This window comes from Lethenteron reissneri, chromosome 37, assembly GCF_015708825.2.
Source record: "Lethenteron reissneri isolate LAM-NWPU_2019-01 chromosome 37, ASM1570882v1, whole genome shotgun sequence".
Taxonomy (NCBI): Eukaryota; Metazoa; Chordata; class Hyperoartia; order Petromyzontiformes; family Petromyzontidae; genus Lethenteron; species Lethenteron reissneri.
The window spans coordinates 4,175,332-4,195,220 of record NC_083815.1 but is presented as its reverse complement, the minus strand read 5'-3'; the positions used below and the strand labels follow the sequence as shown (position 1 = coordinate 4,195,220).

Sequence of the window (19,889 nt, the reverse complement as noted above, 5' to 3'; positions counted from 1 at the left end):
AGCTGCGGTAGAGCGTTCGCCACTCATCTTCTTGGTTCTTTCGGTAAAGTCACGTAGAAGGGAAGTAATAAAATAATAAAAATAAAACATAATAAAATAAAATAATTCTTTTTTATTATTTTATTACTTCCCTTCTACGTGACTTTACCGAAAGAACCAAGAAGATGAATCCCTGCAGTCACGAAAGCTTTAAATCGAAACGTTCGCCACTCGTTGCAGAAGTTCACGGTTCTTATCCAGCGGGCCGCACCGGTCAATGCCGCGGTGTGTAACAGCCCCCAGCACTTGACAGTGTCCATTTAAAGATGCCCTCGACGTCATTCGCATGAGTTGGCCATCGTGTGCCAGTGCCATGGTCCAAATTTGCCACGTGTTTGCATTGCAATGCACTTTGCTCAATTGAGATTATAGATACTAATCGTCGCCCCCTACCGACAGCGGACACGTGCCCCAAGGTCACTCTGGTAAATGAGACTCACGCTGGGCTGGGTAAATGAAAGAATGTTGAATGAGCGCGAACCGCCAATTCGTGGCTTTTTATCACCGTCACGCTCCAGGTTGACCGGGAACCCATTCAAGCAGCAGAGGAAAATTGTGACAAACTAAAAATAAAAATCACCTTACCTTATTACAGACCAATTCAGACCTTCTTGGGCACCCCGTGTCCTTATAAATCTCAACGTTCATAATGCTAAGTCCCATCACTAGGAAGAAACACAAACAGACTAAACAATGTTGTTGCCCGTATTGAAACGGCTGTACGTCGTATGGACCTGAAAACTCAATTTCCCTGTAAAAGAATACGGGCAAAACCGTATGGGTTGACAGGTATGAAAATGCCCGCGTTAAAAACCGGAGTAGAGCAGTTGTTTTTGTTGTGCTTTTTTATTTGCCGATTCAAAATAACAACTCAAAAGATACAGTTTTACACACAGGAACAAAAATAAGTTTTTGAATGGACTTTTTTTCTTTCTTTTCTTCAACAATTACTCTTCCACCACATGATTTATATTCACCGTGATACACAACATTTGAGTACAGCTCCCAAAAGTGCAAGTGGCTGTACATGAAGATCCCATTCAGCCCCCCCCTCCCCCCAAAAGTCGTCTGCAACACAGCCGTGGAGACAAACGTTGGGTCGGGAGAAATACGGGGGAGAGTGAAAGGAAGGAGGGAGGGATGGGGGGGACGAAAGACTTCCAAACTTAAGACTCGTACATACTTTCCCGTGACGAAATGCCTGCAGGGAAACCGGCTCTGTCCACGAAAACACGAGAAAGAGAGAGAACATCGCACGCTCCGTTTTCACCGCGGGAACGGCGGAGCATCGGGCTCGCCAACCACTAGCCCACTGCACACCGTTGGTGGGGGGGGGGGGGGGCAGGAGATGTGTGCGATTGGCAATCAGAGAAGCGAGGGACAGCGAATTGTGATAGAAACGTTTACTGCATAATGTGTGCTTGTTGGTTGGCCGGTTGCTCGCTTCGGTTCCACCCCACCCCCCTCCCCCGTTTTGTTTTGTTCAAGCTGCATAACGACTTTGTGCTATTACGATGGTGGGCCGGGGGGTTTGATCGGAAGAGGACGAGGAAATGTCGATGAACGGAGAGATGGCAGAGCGGGTAGGGAACGGGCGGACGGGCGGGCGGGCAGGAGACAAGGAGCACGTACCAACAGGACAGCACATTTACCGTCAAGCACGTGCGCGTGTGTATGTGTGTGTGTGCGCGCGCGTGTCCGTGCGTGTGTGTCCGTGCGTGTCGCGTCATGGGAAGAAACACACGGGAGGGGGTGGCGCAGGGCGTTAGGGTTGAGGCAGACGTGCCCCGGTAGACGCTCGCCAACATTTACATGGGCCACTGCTTGGGAAATGTCTTCCACACTCGAGCGGAAATAACGACGGACAAAATTAACCCGCGACTATGCTTTCAATTTTCACTTTAGTTAGCGTTGCTATAATTATATTATATATTTTTATTACTGTTTTTTTTATATTTTCATATATACACTTATACATCTGTGTTATTGTTCTCTTTTTTTTTTTGGGAATGATCCTAACCGTAAAAATATTTCAAGCAAGATGGTCCATGGAAATGCACACACACCACCAATGTGTCCAGCAAGTGGAGTTCAATACTGTCAGCCCCTACAGCACAGAATGACAGCCTTAACCGTTAATGCCCGGCGAAGATGCTGTTTTGATCTATTTTCTTCTTGAATTTGATTTTACTTTAATCCGGAATAACGTTGTGTGGGGTGAGTGTTAATATCTATCGAGTCTCTCTGCAGGTTTATCCGCGGTTGTGCCATCGTACGGTTGTCGGCTGCGTTTTCGGGTCGTGCCGCGTGCCGCTAGGCAAGATCTCCGACGTTTCGCTCCTCGTGCTGGGAGTCCCCTGCACTCACTTCCTGAAAAAGGGTGCCAGCGTGTGGAGTGAAACGTCGATCATGAATTCTGAACGTGCGGTACAACCGGAAAACTAATTGGAGAGCTATCATTCTTGATTCATTGGGAAAAAAAACCTAAGGTTCAATTCAAGTGGTTTTTGTTCGACGATTTTGCAAATATTTTGCCAACGGTGAGGTGTGCAAAGATGCCTCGATTCATCAATTAAAATCTATTCTCATGCCTTAGATATCCGCGCCATAATTGTGCACGTGCGCATCGATTATTTTCAATTCACAAACACTGCAGTCAGCTCGCAGTGACCACAAGCAACATTTTTTTTGTTACTTTAGAATTAAATCACGACCGCGGGCCATGAAATTAATCCGGATGAATCGTTACGTGCCGACCAACAACGTGGTGAATCCCCAAGGCCGATGCATCTCCTCGGGTGACGATTGGCGCAATCTGGCCTCATCATCGACACTTTAGCTTTCCGATCAACTCGCCGAGGTTTGACCCTCAAATCGCCGAGACGTCCGGCCGCCAGCATCACACGGGGGGCGGGGGGGGGTATGTGGGGGGAGGCCGTAGGGGGCCGTGGGGACGCGTTCGGTCGCCTCGCGTTGACCGCGGGGGGGCCGTCACGCCTCGTACCTCGTAGGGACGACTCGGCGACCTGAACCCGTCGCCCTGAAAAACGCCACTGCGACAAAGATGGAGCGAAGAGGGTGCGACCGTGGTGGGTCGGGGGGGGGGGGAGCGGGCAGTGGAATAGGACGAGGAGGAGAAAATGTAAAGAGGGCGAGCGCTTCAGGAGGAGTCCCTCTCGCCGGGATCGGCGTACACGTAGCTTTCCCTGTCTCCCCCCTGGCCCGGCGCATCCTTGCTCTGGTAGCCGTTGGGCCAGCTCCCTTTGCTTTGCGCTGTCGCGCCGTACGACTTCCCACCCGAGGCCCCGGCAAGGCCGCCACCGCCGCCGGCGCCGGCGACGCCACCATCGCCCAGCGCCGTCTCGGCCTCGCCCTCCGCGAAGTCGTCCCCGCCGAGCTCGTCCTCGTTGATGAAGCCGCACTTCTCGTCGCTTGTCTCCTCGGGGTCGGCCCACGGCTGCTTTTCGCCGGAGGCGAACAAGCCGTAGAAGATGACGCCGCCGTAGTGCACCAGCGCCGCGATGAGGAAGACGTTCTGCCACTCCTCGCGAGTCTGCGAGCGCGCGCGATGGAGATGTGGAGAGATGATGAGAGAGAGAGAGAGAGGAGGGGGCGGCGGGGTGGGGAGGATAATACCACGGAACGGTTTTTTAGAAAATTGATGGTGCCCGATGAAACGGCGGTAATTGCCATGCAGGGGTAGTGGTGGTGGGGGGAAAATAGGAAAATTGCTGCCCGTCGAAAATTACAGCTGACCCCGTCGGTGAAGAGCCTGAATTGAGCGACCGATTTGAGCTCAATTTAACCGGCCCCATTCACGAGCGCTGTTGAGTTAACCAGGCACTCGCGACGCACGCATTAATTATGTCATTATAAGCCTCTACGCTTCGTAAATTCCTGTGCGTGTCAAAGTTTAAAGACGAAATTGTTTTAAAACGCAGTGTTATTTAGCAAACGCTTGAAATCCTCAAGTAAAACAGAAATGCCACAAAAAAAACTAATCCAAGGAATTCTTACAATAGTCTTCTAGTTGAACAAAATATTGGCTGGACTACTTATCTATTTATTCTGACAAGCCTCACAGTCGCAAGACTCCTTTAGGTACTTCCCAATAGTGATTTGCATGCGCTGGATGCCCTAGTAATGAAATTGCTGCTCGGAACACAGAGCCGCATCTGATCGGCACAATATTGACCGCGCGCGGAACTGGTGCTCGTACATTTGCTAAACGCTCTACCACGGCAAGTCGATGCAGTCCACGAAGGAGGTCAATTCCATCGCAGCATCCGATATGCCTCCATTGTTCTTGCCTCGTCACGGTGCAGGATCTAGTCAGATTTCATCCGATCTTTGAAGCTAATCTGCGATTGAGCCCGGTTAGTACTGTACTTGGATGGATAACCACTTCGGACTTGGCAGGTGATGTTGGCATGCGCGCGGAAGACGGATGGCTTTGTGAATTTTCTCCAGGTGCTCTGGTTTCACCCCACACGATGCCAAACACTCATGAATGGAATTTGCCAAATATCCCAATCGCAGGACCCTCCCGAAAATTTGCCTCGAGGCTCGGTGATGCGCTACGAGGTGACCTGTCTGCCGCATGTCTCGCAAAACACAGACGATACAAATGTCACGCCGACTGGGGCCTCGGTCCCAACTCGGGTACGTGTCAGAATTTGTGCTCAAACTAACCCCGTGCCACAGTAAGAGATTGGAAACATTTACGTATAGGAAAAATATAGCCGAATTTTAAAAAATCGGTATTTTTGCGTCTCAAATATACATATGCATTTGTGTGTTTGTATATTTTTGGAGTTCTGCTGTTCTGCAGCTCAACGTGGGAATGCACATATTTCTACTCTGGCTGACAGCATGTCACTAATCATGCCAACATGTCTTCCACCCAATATTAGAAAGCCACTGGAGCTGAGCACTTTTAAAATCTACATCGAAAACAAATTTTTTTACAACTGCTTTTGTGTTTATTTTGTTGTCCTTCCCCACCGCAGCTCTGATGAGCATGGTTGGCTACGTACGGTGCGAAAGAAGCTCAACACACATACATACACACACGCACACACACACACATCTCTGCGCAGTCTGGACTGTATAGCGCTATGATTGATGCAGCCCCAGTACACTGATCGATCGACGCTGGCATCATATATCAGCCTAATGAGCATTTACTGCTCGGCTAATGCTTGCAGCCGGGCCGTGCTACTAAATCAAAGGGCAATCTTGTACCCACGGCAGTTTCGTGGCGGAGAGATTTTCGCCTGCTCGTGAATGTCGCACACTGCCACGCAGCGCGATTCCGTGACGACAAACCGTCGGGGTTCATCACTTGCACTTCTCGGCAAAAATTCAGTTTGAAAGGAAAATAAACCAATAAAATATAAAGAGAACATTACGTCGTTTTGTAGCCTTTTTTAAATTCTACGTACTTATACGGATCAATTTCATGAAGAGTTATGGTAGAAGTCCTCTTATCCGTTGTGATGTGGGAAACAAGCATCTCCTCTTATCCGCAATTTATTTTCTTCCAGATCATAGGAAGCTCTCCGACAATGCAGGAAGGGAAACATTGTCGATGATCACGGATAATAGGAAGAGTCACCCACGGCTCTCATACCCCACAGCTTCCGCTCATAAAAGGAGTCACGGATAATAGGATGAGTTCTCATGTGCGTTGTAGCTTGTATGATATCGCTATGGGTGCAACAATTCACCCCTCTGGCAATTGAATTCTCACGATTCAAGGTAGCAATGGCCAAGAAAGGCCAGTGTAGTGGCCTCTCGTGCTTAGAGGTTTCGCATGAAACCATCACATACAACATGATAGATGCATATATTGTGAGCATAATAATCGATATTGATCGATACTAATCGATCAATCGATGTATCTTTAACACCCAAGTCTGAGTTGATCTGTGTATGCCGTTATTATTAAATGACTCACTCATTTATTTGCTCGTTTTTCATAAATCGTGATTGCATTTATACATCTCAATGCATTTTTTTTCCTGTATATAATAAAGACATTGTGAAAATAATATAAGTCATCAAAAGTGACTCATATGCATCACGCTCGGGTAAAAAACGTTCACGAGCTAAAATACACGCAACCACTCGGATGCTTCATCACAAAACAGCACCAGGCTAAAAATAATAAGCGTTGATTTGCTCTTACAACACCCCCCCTCCCCCACCACCGTTTCCCTCGTTGAAGGTAATAAATAAATAAATATCGCTCCCAATTAGCGCCTGCCGCTTTCATCTCCCGCGGTTGCTATTCCGGTCTGCGTGACTCACCCGCGGCCTCGGCTCCCTCTTTGTCTTCAAATTTTCACGAAGCACCGAATCGAAGTCTCGGTTCCTGACACCGATCCGCTCACGAATCTCTCCGTAGGGCCACACGCATAACAGGAGGTGCCCTCGTTTCGTGAATTCTATTTCTGTGGGGTAATTTTTTTCCGTGCATGTGAACTTAAAACTACGAGCAATTTTTGGTTAAAATATTTTACCACGCCCACTGAGCTATATAGCTCTTTTGTTCAGAATCGACCCGGCTATCACATATGACAGCTCCAAGGAAGGGGCTTAACACGTGGAAATTTTCGCAACACAAATACTCCGAACGCACGTCCATTATAAACGTGGAGAGAATAATCCGGAAGACCCGGAGAAAATTCCACACAACCACGGGGAGAACGCGCAATCTCCAAACATACAGCGGTATCAGGGTCAGGATGGAACCCACGACCTCCTGCCAAGCAGGCGAGGCAGGTGGCATCTCTCCACCTTGCCCGTGCTGCGGCGAGCCCGTGGCGCCACGCCTCTCACCTTGCCCTTTGTCATGGCGCCCACGATGAGAGGGCACACCATTCCCGACAGGGTCCCCACGCCGTTGGAGATGCCCATGAGGATACTTGCATAGCGAGGGGCGATGTCCAAGTGGTTGACGTTGAAGCCTGCGCACACGCACACGGCACCAGCCAAGGCGAGATAGTTTAACGAGTAGTGGCGGTGGCGCTAATGGCCCATCCATTGAGTGGGTACTCAAAAATCTGTCAAAACTTGAGCCCTCCCCCTCCCTCCCTGTGTGCACGCAGACTTTTTACACCCCAACCCTCACCTGCGTACGTACGCCTGATGCACCCCCCCCCCCGAATCCTATAGAACGGCCGACATTTAATCCAAGCAGAAACGATCAAGGATTAATAATATTAACGTGTTTTAGCAAACAGATTGTCCACCGCCGGACTATCTAACTCATTTGAAGGCCAATGTAGACAATTTATTATCGAGGCTTCACCCTCCCCTTCCCCCAGTTCTCTATGCGTATGCACATTGTCAGTAGACCCCCCATACGCAAGCGTACACATTTGGTTAACCCCCCTATCCCCTCCATGCGTACGTACTCAATGGATGGCCCCTAACTGGCTTAAGTCAGAGTGGGGGGGGGGGGGGGGGATTAACGATGTACGAGAGAGTGGAAGGTGAGGGGGTGAATCGGAGGCGATGTTACGTAACGACAACAACATTTGCATTCCCTGTGTGGAGGAGCCGTCGACGAGATGGTGACAGAGTAAGACGCGGCTGAGTTTAACAAGCGGAGATTGATCAAAGCCGCCATGCTCACGATGTATGCATCATATTCGCGCATACTCAGGGGTGTCTGTATCATAGCCACGATACTCAGGCTCCGTCTATCACAGTCGCCATCGCAAGAATGTCAGGACCATGACCACCATGCTCATGCTCTCTTGATTCATGGCCACCAAGCCCAGAGCCTCCGTATCGTGGCCTCCCCGTGCAAGTTTTGTTTGTTTCGATTTAAAGCTTTCGTGACTGCAGGGATTCATCTTCTTGGTTCTTTCGGTAAAGTCACGTAGAAGGGAAATAATAAAATAATAAAATTTATTTTATTATGTTTTATTTTTATTATTTTTGTATTTTCCTTCTACGTGACTTTACCGAAAGAACCAAGAAGATTTTAGTTTGTTGTTAAATTGTATTTGCTCGAGGGCCCCGGCCGCCGCTGTCCCAACAAACCTGAGATGGCGAAGCCGCTGAAGCCGACGGCGAGGACGAGGAACGTGATGGCGATGCCCTTGCCGTGCGAGAAGCCGACCACGAGCAGCAGAGTGGCTTCCATGCCGAAGCCTGAACTCGCACCGCCACGCAGCAGAGACAACGGCGCGGTCAGCCGCGGGGTCTATCGGAGCGTCGCCTCGCATCGTTACAATGTGCGGCCGAATAAACGGTCAAAGCGCGGTTGGGCTACGTTACGGGGGCGAAAGAAATGTCAACACGCGTCCGTGCATTTCACGAATGATCGAGCGGGTGAATTCGTCAATGAACGCGTGAGTGAATTAATGGCTGCGCTCAATAATGCATGGATCGATTGATTAATTGATTGAAAGAATGGTTAAAAGAAATCAATGGGTGAGTGAGGACGCTAGACTCGGGCACAAAGCGGTGTTTCTTGGAATGCCACGACGAAGTAATTCGACATCCCCCCTCTGCGTAGCTTTCCTCGCTCGAGCAGTAGAACTCTGCGATGATTTTTCCGAGTTGTGCGGGAGCCACTTCAGGGCGTCGTGGAACGGGCATCATGAAAAAAAAACATCGCGCAATCTGGTTTCCAGGAACATTCGGTCTTCTGTTGAAAAAACATCAGATTTGGCCCTATCACCTGAGGTCGTATCTTCCGCCCACTACTCTTCGCTGGGGTGCCGCGGTGGCGAGATGTTAACCTCTTCACCTGGTATACAGGAGGCCGTGGGTTCGATCCCGATCCTGACGCCTGTATAGTTGGAGTTTGAATCTTCTCCCCGTGGTCACGTCCTCTGGTTTTTCCCCTCCACGTTTAGAATCAACACGTGTTTATATTATTTCGCTGCTAGAAATTTCCACGTGAAAAGCCAGTTCGTTGGGCTATCGTTTGTGGCCAGATCGCTTGTGAAAAAGAACAATATACCTTAGTGGGTCTTACCTGATAAAACATAAAACTCGTTCTCGTTTTAATTTCGTTTTTCTCTATCCTTTATTTTTCTCCCGCTGCGTGAATGTTGCACTGTGGCAGATACTCGGGTTGCACCGCATGTCCTGAATATAATCAGCCGAAATCAAAGCACATTCACAGCACAAATACACAATTCCCGCCGTGTGCGGGAAGCCTGAATTACATGGGGGGGGATAACGCATTCTGTTGAGATGAAACTCGAAAACCAATGACGCTTGGATGCCAACGTCCCAGCTAAGAACTCTTGCGAATCGTAATTCGGCATTAGACTTAGCGACGGCCCCAGGGTGAAATGGGTAGCCCACTGAGCACAGAGGTCACGGGTTCACTCTCCCAGCACGGCAGTTGAAACAATGATGCGAGTTTCCTAAATCTCCCCCGCCTCACCGCTGCCTCTGTCCACTCAGCAGTATACAGTTGGGTTCACGACCGATGGCGATCGACAGGTTGCCGTGTGGTGGGGTAAAGTGTGGCTGCTTCCACCTCTTCCAAGACGTGAGGACAGCATGGAAAAGCAGGCCAAAAAACCCCTCTTAGAGGGGCTCTCTGGAGCAACTTTTAGTGTGGAAGGCCCCGTTTCACCAGCAGTTCCATGAGCAAGCAATTGCAGTGCTGCACATTTGCTTCAATCTTGGCGCATTTCACACGGAAGCATCTAAGATGTCGTTGTTTGGAGATTGTCTTGCCGACCTAATGCTTTGTCCAGTGGCTTTGTTTGAGTTGAAACACCAATGTGCAGAGACTTTTGAATCTGAATACGAACGCGCGTAGTATTCTCTGCCACTAAGCCGTGCTTTCAAGATTAGTGGCTTAAAATTTGATGCCCAGGAGTACAGTACATGCCGTGTCGAAATAATTTTCATGTCCAGTTTTACAATACATGAAGAAAAAAAATCTGTGTTGTGATATCCATATTATGAATATGGCATAACATTATGTTTTATTGTACTCAAATAACCAAATTAGGTTTATCTGACTTTCAATTGGTTTTGCATCACACCATCCAAAGAATTACCTAAGGAATCTAATTATCCAAATATATCATGTTACATTTAGACTCGGCACACTTTGAAACCTCCATTTACAAATTTTCATAGGCCTAGGCTTCACAAAAAAACATTCAATGCATTTGACCCCTGAATTAATCATTCCCATCATCATTTTTAATCGACTGCTGGATTAAGGCCTCCCAAAGATGCTACTATCTCTCACCCTCCCGTCACGTAATAATCCACATGGAAAAAAAAATAGGCTTTACCCTTTCCGGCAATAAAACAGGTGTTAAGATGCTCAAACACCAAATAGGTAACTATTGCAAGTGAGCATTAGTCGCACGTACATACATACAAACAAACATACTTGGATAATATAATGATATGCATTGTATTCTTGGTTCAAGAATATGAATCCCTGCAGTCACGAAAGCTTTAAATCGAAATATATGCATTGTCTTTGAAACTGATTGGCCTACAGACACAACCTTCTTTAAGGCCTTGTCTCATACAATTTTAGACCAGAGAACACCAAAAGGCAAACAGAACAAAGGCATAATAACAATGATAACAATACAAAGTCATAGTAACCATAGTAACCATAATAACAAATACAAAGGCAATGCATGCACAAAGACAATGCTCCATCTTCTCCTCGGTGGTGATGCTCTACGGTGGATCTCCCTCCCAAGCTGCCCCTCTGCCATTATTTCTGTCCACCAGCCATCGTCCTTTCTCCCCGTAGCTCGAGGCCAGACTGGCCACGACTGCCTCCTCTACACTGACCAAAGTTCCTTAACCGCTGCCACGAGACCCGCCCTCCCCAACTGTAGCCACCAGGGCCCACTCACCTCCACAATTCATCATCTTCCGCACGGTGGTGGTGGACATGATCTTCTTGCTGCGGAAGAAGTCGGCCAGTTGTCCTCCAATGGGCACCACAATCGTCATCACCAGATGGGGAAGAGCCGAGATGATGCCCACCTGCAGGAGATGGAGCATGCGTACATGCATGGATCAATGAATGGACATGGGAGTGGTGAACAAATCCATGAGGGCATCCGTACGTTTGTCAATCGCACCAGTCTTGTCGGCACAAGTCTATGACAAAGGAAGCTGTGTTTCAGACCTTTCGGTTTGATCGCGGGGCAAACTTGCCAAATGGATGAGACAGTCAACAAAAAAAACTAAAAATACGGAATGTATAAGACAGTAAAAGTGAAACGGACAATAGAAACACTGCAATGTGAGGCCGACATTACCAACAAAGCCATACAAAGTAGAGGACATGAAAACATCTTGATTGTCGAATCGAATTTTTTGCTGAATTGTGACGATTCGTGTAATCGCAGAGGCAATGTGGACTGGATGTTTACATGCCACGTGAGGATACCCAGCCATCAGGCAACTCAGCTCAAAATAAATAAATAAAAAGCTGACCCCGAGTGTTAAATGTGCCTGCCACTCATCTTCAAACCAAATCCCCCGCGCGTGTCAATGCCTTGTCCATGGTGCAATCGGCGTCTGAATCGTCACGGTCACTGAAACAACATGGCGATGCGCGCAACACTGGGTCTGGGTGGCGTAGCACGGTCTGAATGGGCTCCCTGGGTGTCACCAATGAAATGAAGCCGCCCATGAGCAATTCCTATTCTTCTCTCCGCATTGCCCGGCGCCTAAGGCCCCCTTTCTAGTTCGTGGGCAACGGCGCAGTTGCACTGCAGGTGCCGTGACCCCGGCTCGCCAGGAGAACACGATGCAGCCAGAGTGTAGACTCCGCCCCCGCTGCGTCCATATGGGATGCAGTTTTCCCTTCGTGAACGTGCGTTTATCTCTGGGTGGTACTCCTCCCACATGTAAACACCCATTAATTGGCCGATAACACCTTCATATATAGAGGACCGCAGAGCTTGAGCAATTGAACCTTATGGCGGTACCCCGGCTGTCGCATAATGTCTGTGATTCAGTAATTTTTAGTCTGTTAAAGCTCGGCGACACGGCAATCGACTCGTCTAGACGAGCTGTACACGATGCACTATTCAAAGTTGAATTTTTTATAACGGATTTTTTATGCAAATGTTTGGCGTTTCGACATCGCGGAGTGGCACTGATTTCGGGTTTATTGGTACCCCAGAAGTTAAGTACTCCCCTGGACAAAATAGTGTCCCAGAAATACAATATTTCATTGCCTCGGCCCATTTTGTGTTATTTGGTGCCCCGGAGTACCGCCAACAGGATCATTTGTCTGGTGCCGGCGCGTGGATTCCTTCCTGTTTGTCGGTTGTTAATTGGCCCTCGTTCTGCCTCCCCTTGAGAGCGAGCATGTGCCATGCGTCACGTTACAAGTTACATCACAACAATAATAATAGTCAGTTTAACACGTAGGCTTTCGCGACCAATATTATTCATAATCAACGTTTTTTGGTTTAGATCGCGTTATTTATAAATGTGTCGTAACCCTCCACCACCCGACACGGCCAATCAGAAAAAAAGTGTCACGTTGACAAAAGACAAATAGTTCACTGCTTTAGCCCACCGGTGTGTTGAAGCGTGAAACCACAACATTTACAATTTCTGAGTACGACGTTTCACTGGTAATTGCATCCAGCATCATCGGGCAATTCGCCAGAATGGTGATAATAATAGTTATAACTACGCTGCCGGCTGATTCACCTCGTGCTAACGCTTTCACGCGAGCACCATGATCTGCCGTCACATTTGGGAGCAATAAATAAGCGTTGCGGCATGAGAACTGAGTGCCGAATTTTGACTCGGCAGTACGTGTTGAATGGGCATCCTCTTCAGAGTTCAACGAGTTCGCCTGAACAATCTGCAAAGCCGAACTCACGATCCAACATCAATTGCCGGACAGATGACAAGAGGCCGTTTTCTCTTGTGTATGTTTTACTTTTACTGGGTGGATCACAGTTGTTGTTGTTGTTATTGTTTCGCAAACAAATTAATTACGGGTGAAGCGTTTCTGTTCACCGCCACGCTATGGATGGGAGAGCGAAACACACATGGCCATTAAATAAAATGAACCATCCGAGGCAAAGCAAAAGCCAACAATGAATAATCTGTTTATGAAAAGGAGAAGAAGAATAAGAAAAAAAATAAAGAAAAACCTCATTAAATACATTCAATGTACGGCGAAAATTTCGAGATTATTAATTGTGGGTGCCTTTTACAAAGCATTTCATTAACGGCATTAATTGCAATCGCAACAGACGGGCCTCGGCTGCGTGCTCGAAGGACAACCAATCGCGGGTCTTGCTCGTTAGCGTCTGTGGCTAAGTGTCTGACCCGCCGTCGCTATGGATGCGCGCTCACGAGCACAGATAATGAAGCGTCAAGGCCACCGCTCCACAAAGCTACGACGAGAGGCATCCCCATTGCCAGAGGTGACATCGGCAAGCGGGGGTTCTCTCTCCCTTGCTGCCTTTGTGACCAAAAAGACGAAGAGATCCCCCCGCCCCCCCCCCCCCCCCCGCGTGGCCTACACAGATTGTTGGGGGCCAAGTTTCTCTCAGCGAGCCACCTCGTGAAGGCAGCCAGCGTGGACACACCGGGGCATCGGTGTGGCCAATACCACGTCCGGTTGGTGACCTTTGTCTCCGAAGTGCTGTATAGATGTTCATAGATATCGCCAGGCACGTGAGTTTACACACTTTTTGTTGTTGTATTCATCCTCTCCAGAATTTGCCACAATCTGGGGTCACACTTTAATTCAAGAATGTAGTTAATGCTGATGCAATAATATAGTTGACTGAATAAATATAAGCACCACTGACGTTATCAATGACTGGGAATCGAAATCGTGCAGAACGCTCATCGCTGTGCCACCATTCCCGTTGTGAACAAAGACAAAGATCCCCCGTATAGCCTAAACAGACTGTTGGGGCAAGTGCTGTTTGCGAGCACCTATGAAGGCCGGAAACAGCACACGAGGGGGTCGGGTGGCCAGCACCAGGTACTCATTTAAGGCTGAGTCGACGTAGGGAAATCACAGGACCAGTTCAGATAATCGTCACCGGTGTTGGCCATGAGCGGGAATCGAACTCGTGTGTGAACGCGCACACAGACACAGACGTGGACAGCACGGGCGTGGTCACTACCCGTGTCTGCATACACCTCCGGTGAAGATGGTTGCCTACGTACGCGCGCGAAAGAAGTCCAACATACACACACACACTGCTCGGCCACATGGAGTTCACGCCGGATAGGGTGACACTAACAGGTGTTCTGAACCAGACACCAAAAGCCACACGCGTCGGAGTTGTAAGGGAAGACCCCCGTATTGCTTACACATCAAGACGATGATTCCATGATGACGATGACGACGACGATGAAGATTGGGGCTTGTAACAATGAATATTTCCAGTTGTTGGATAAACTGTCACAATTTGATTAAATAAATTGATTCGAGAATTGAAAAACACGTGCAATAATTGAAAGATAACATATGCAACACACATCTATGATTCACACATAAAAGCACGAAGCGTCGTCACCACTATGTATCTCAATACTGGATAAGATTGGTGATTAGATCGCATTGCTTTACCACACCACGTGTATCCGATATGGAAATAGCTCGACCATAATTCACCACTTTCGACCAGTATGGTGAAGGAGACCAGTACTGGTGTAGACACTCACGTTTCCCGTGACTGAGAATCAAACTCAGGCTGCGAGGTTCATAGCGCAGGGAGCTAACAATTCGGGGCAACCCAGAACCGGTTCGAACATCACTCGCCACGAACGTTATCCCTGGCTGGGAAGGAAACTCAAGTCTTTAACTGCACGGGCGCACGTGAATGCAACAGCTTGGGGGATTGTGAAGGGGCCCGGTAGATTGTGTTCAGGGTGGGGTTTGGATCGATGGAGCAGCTGTCATCCGACCCAGCAGCTGAGCCAGGAGCCAGAGCAGCCGGTGGCTTCAGCAAAACACGAGGAGGCCACACCGCACCACAGTGTACCGCACCACGCCACGTCGCACCACGCCACGCCACACCACACCACACCACACTATGCTATGCCGCACCACACTATGGCGCACCACACCACGCCACACCACACCACACTACGCTATGCCGCACCACGCCACACCACGCTATGGCGCACCACACCATGCCACACCACACTACGCTATGGCGCACCACACCATGCCACACCACACCACACCACACCGCACCACGCCACACCACGCTGCACCACACCACACCACGCCACACCACACCACACCACGCCACACCACACGTCACCACGCTAAGCTAAACCACGCCACACCACGCCACACCACGCTAAGCCACACCACGCCACACCACACCACGTCGCACCACGCCACACCACGCTAAGCCACACCACGCCGCGTGCTGTGCTCTGCAGTCACCTTGCTGATCTCAAAGCCAAACACCTCCTCGAAGTAGGCGGGCTGTGAGATGAGAAGCAGGTAGAAGGTCCAGCTCCGGCAGAAGTTGGCCACGATGATGGCGTAGACCGGCATGGAGGTGAAGAATTTCTTCCAGGGAGTCTTGAATTTCTGAGATTCAATAAAAAAAAAGAGAAAGAGGGAAAGAAGAAAAAACAATTAAATCGTGCGCAGGCACGTCGATTTCAGCAACGCTTTCCAAACTCGACAGACTCTGTGCAAGGCAAGGTGGCATGGGAAATATTTCACCCACCAATGGATGAACTAAGAGGTCGATTTAAAGCTTTCGTCACTGCAGGGATTCATCTTCTTGGTTCTTTGGGTAAAGTTACGTAGAATGGAAATAATAAAATAATAAAAATTTAACATAATAAAATAATTCTCACGACGTTTCGGCCACAACGCAAGCAGCCGTCCTCAGGTGAAGAACAGGTCTGTCGATAAGACAGAGTCTGAATGACGGCTGCTTGCGTTGTGGCCGAAACGACGTGAGAATTATTTGATTACGTTTTATTTTATTATTTTATTATTTCCATTCTACGTGACTTTACCGAAAGAACCAAGAAGATGAACTAAGAGGTGTCAATTTTTATCCGTTCAGATTCATTGCCACTCACGTGTCGAGATCGATGGCCCTCGCTGTGACGCGGTTTTCAGAGTACATATTGCGCAACGTACAAACGTGCAACTGATTTATTTCACAGCTTCATGGGTGTGTTTAATTCAAGTGAAATACAAATGCACAACGGTAATACTAAGCCATAAATAAGCCATAATTAAGCCACCACGATATTTGCATATAGATTGGATCATGAATAATGGAGGGCATTGCTCCGGCCAGTCTACAGAGAAGCACTTTCATGAGAAGTTCATGCTCAGAAGTCTCAAGTGGCACTGCATGAATTCACTGTATGACCTGCTGTATTAATCCGCTCTATGAATCTACTGTATGGATTCACTGTATGAATTCACTGTATGAATGCACTGTATGAATCCACCGTATACATTCATGGCGAAGCTGAGAAATGACAGGAGGAGCCCGGAGTTTTCCAACAAAAATGCGAATTGCAAAGTGAACCACGTGCACACGTCTTACCCAGGTGCAAATAAAATGCACATTCATGATTTCTCAGCCAACTTTTGCCAATGCTTTCGCGACTGTTATATGTTGGGGCAGATGAGACTTTATACCATCCCATCGGCTTACTGAAGCGTAGACAACCGTATTACTTGATCTTCTTCTTCTTTTGTATGGCTGATGTAGATGCAGAGCAACGATTTCACATTCAGGTGGTTAAGCCCAGATAACAGCCGTGTCAAGAACAGCGGAGTGCGTCGCTGCGATGTCTCCTTGGTATTTGTGGATCGGGGCATTGTGTCGTTATATGTTGTACAGTCTGTTCTGGATGACCACAGTCACACACTGCTTGAGAGTTTTAAAATTTCCATTTGTGCATCAGGTATCCGCATCTGCCATGGTTTGCGCGTATGTGATTTATGGTGGACCTAAATTTAATTTTAAGCTTTCGTGACTGCAGGGATTCATATTCTTGGTTCTTTCGGTAAAGTCACCGTGAGCTTCGTGGAAGATCAAACCCAGAGATCTTCTTCAGGTGAACGGCTGCTTGCGTTGTGGCCGAAACGTCGTGAGAGTTGTATTTTATTATGTTTTATTTTTGTTATTTTATTATTTCCCTTCTACGTGACTTTACTGAAAGAACCAAGAAGAAGTAGAGACTCTTTGACTTTATGAAACTATTAACATACATTTGTTATCATGTTACAGTATATTTTCCGTTATTTTCCATTAAATACGATAGTCCCATATAAGTGTTAACATTTTTTTAAGAACCCTGTAGAATTCACACGGCCTCCTGATGCTCTGTGCAGAGTTGTGTTTCTTCAATGGCAACAAATTAATCTTGAGGTATCTCAAAGCGCCGTGTGTAAAAGTAAAAAAATAAAAAATTACACCCACTGACATCGTATAGATATAGAGTGACAGCCAAAAACAATCATAACAACAAGTTCCACTATGGTGTGGCAAGTGTTGCTGACCACATCACTCAAATCATCTCGCCAGATCTCGAAAGCTAAGCAGGGTTTTTGAGCCTGAACAGTAACTAACACAGGTGATCATTACGCATTCAAACAGGTTGTCATAGGCCGTTGCGGGGCTACGGTGTTGACAGCAGAGAGTAGTTCTGCAATATAATGTTGTACTGTACTATACCCCCTCGTCTATGCCCCCCCACACACACGCACTTGTTTTAATCCACTGCTGGATGAGGGTCTGCCCCCACCTTCACCAACTCGCAATGACCGGCGTGGTCAAATAATGCTGCTATGATCCCGTATACCACGTGGGGAGGCCCTCAACCAAGCGGGACATGCACGGCACAATGTTAAAGGCTATTTTTGTATTTATTTACTATTTTTTTTTTACCAGGTAAGGCACACCGAGATTTAGAGATCTTTTTTCCGAAGCGACCAGGCCACAACTGGTAGGCCAACAAAATGGCTTGTCATGTGGAAATGTACGGCAGCGAAACAACGCACGCTACTTAAATGTGGAGCGAAATACCGGAGGAACCAAAGAAAAATCCACGCGGCCACGGGGAGAACAAGCAAACTCCACATATACAGACGCAGGTGTCAGGGTCGGGATCGAACCCACGACCTCCTGCATACCAGGCGAGGGAGTTAACATCTCCTAGTCACCGTGATGATGATGAGAGAGAGACACGCAAACTCCAAATATACAGCAGCAGGTGTCAGGGTCGGGATCTAACCCACGACCTCCTGTATACCAGGCGAGGGAGTAAACATCTCGTGTTGGGTGCGATGGCATCGACGCTCACCTGCGTCGATCCCAAAATCCCGTACGATTCACCGATGCTCTCCTCGATGTAGGTCTTCTCTTCGTCCGAGATGGTGGGATGTTTGGCCGGGCTCTCGTAGGCAATGCACAACCAGAATATGTACCAGAAAAGGCCGAACGATCCTGCACAATTAAAAACACACACGCGCACACGCACATGCACGCACAAACAAAATGCAAGGGCAGTGAATGAAATGTACACTTGGATTTTTTTTTATTGAAGATCATCTTCATTATAATGTATTATCATCACGATCATGATTATTATTTATACCACACATCCCATTCCGTACATCTCGATGTTCTAGAGCAAAAGGGTATTTGAAATAAATCCTCAGCAAGGAAGAGATTTCAGACCAAAGTCAATATTTTAAAAACAATGCGGCATAGCTAATGCACACAATAATAGTGCTGAATAGGTACTCAGGTCTTCTCTATGATTATTTTTTTGTCTGCAATATATTGTGTGTGTGTGGCTGTACAGTATTCCAAAAGAGCTTCGACCCTGTGGTAATTTGTAAATCACTGAGGACGTCCATGCATCTCGTTAAGCCAATTACAACGCTCTCTGTGAATGATGAGAAACTCGTTAAGACTCAAACGTGCGTGCAGGCCGAACAACAAATACAGCATCGCGCGTTCAGAGGGTGATTTCTGGACTGCGAGAGGCAACATTGTGAGTATAGGGTCAGGATAGGGGTTAGCCCTGCTATCATGCCATGCATGCCACGTGACATCCCTACACTGATTGATCCACATTGCCTCGTTTTAAATTGTTTCCCTGTTCAGCTGTGCAAGTGGCAGCGCCTCATCTTTGGTTTTAATCTCTGAGCTAGTCGTGGTAAATTGCACATTTATTTAGCAGGGACCAATCCCTTCCTGAGGGCAACTGCTGTTAACATCCCCGTGAAGTGATGCTCCTTAGCTCATGCAATGATTCGCCAATTAGAGTCGATTCCTATGTTCGTGGTGCGTGCATTGAATTGGGCACTTAAGAATCAGTTGTGAACGATTCATTCCAAAAATGGTACGTTATCGTGACATATTTAGGCTGATAAAATAACCGAGAAGAGAATAACGGCAAGATATATTACAGGCAAGACAAGTGTGGAAGTACAAATTAAAGAAATAGAATCAATTCTGGAACTGAACGGCCACTGCCCATCATGCCAATTCATCGCATTAGCAGGGGAACCGATTGTCACGTGGCTAGGACTCATTATATCGGCCCCCAGAGGAGTGATAGACTGAGTCAGCGGCAGATCCAGGGGGGGGGGTGGCGGCAATGGCAGCAATCGCCCACAGACACGAGGCCCTGAAAATTGGTATTTTATTAATACTTACAGAGAAGATGCATTCAATGTGTGTGTGTTTTGTTATTAATGGAGGGCCCTATTTACAAAGATTTCAATTTGTAATTGCCCAACCACCTTGGAAAGTTTCCAGATCCGCCTCTGCGGCTGAGCCGAACACCAATTAGAATAAAAACCCCAGCTCGCTTCCTATCCCGCCGTGAGA

The 19,889-nt window shown here is 47.7% G+C and overlaps 1 protein-coding gene across 1 annotated transcript in view; it reads right to left on the bottom strand.

The window, feature by feature from the left end:
• Positions 1-2,047: 2,047 nt before the first annotated feature.
• SLC17A6 (solute carrier family 17 member 6) overlaps positions 2,048-19,889 on the bottom strand; it is a 42,728-nt gene continuing 24,886 nt past the window's right edge. The window contains exons 7-12 of the mRNA XM_061566400.1: positions 18,352-18,494; positions 15,452-15,601; positions 10,911-11,043; positions 8,095-8,205; positions 6,883-7,010; positions 2,048-3,592 (exon numbers count right to left, since the gene is read on the bottom strand). Of these exons, the coding sequence (XP_061422384.1) occupies positions 3,200-3,592; positions 6,883-7,010; positions 8,095-8,205; positions 10,911-11,043; positions 15,452-15,601; positions 18,352-18,494 (1,058 nt within the window). The 3' untranslated portion in view covers positions 2,048-3,199. The remainder of the gene's footprint in view (positions 3,593-6,882; positions 7,011-8,094; positions 8,206-10,910; positions 11,044-15,451; positions 15,602-18,351; positions 18,495-19,889) is intronic.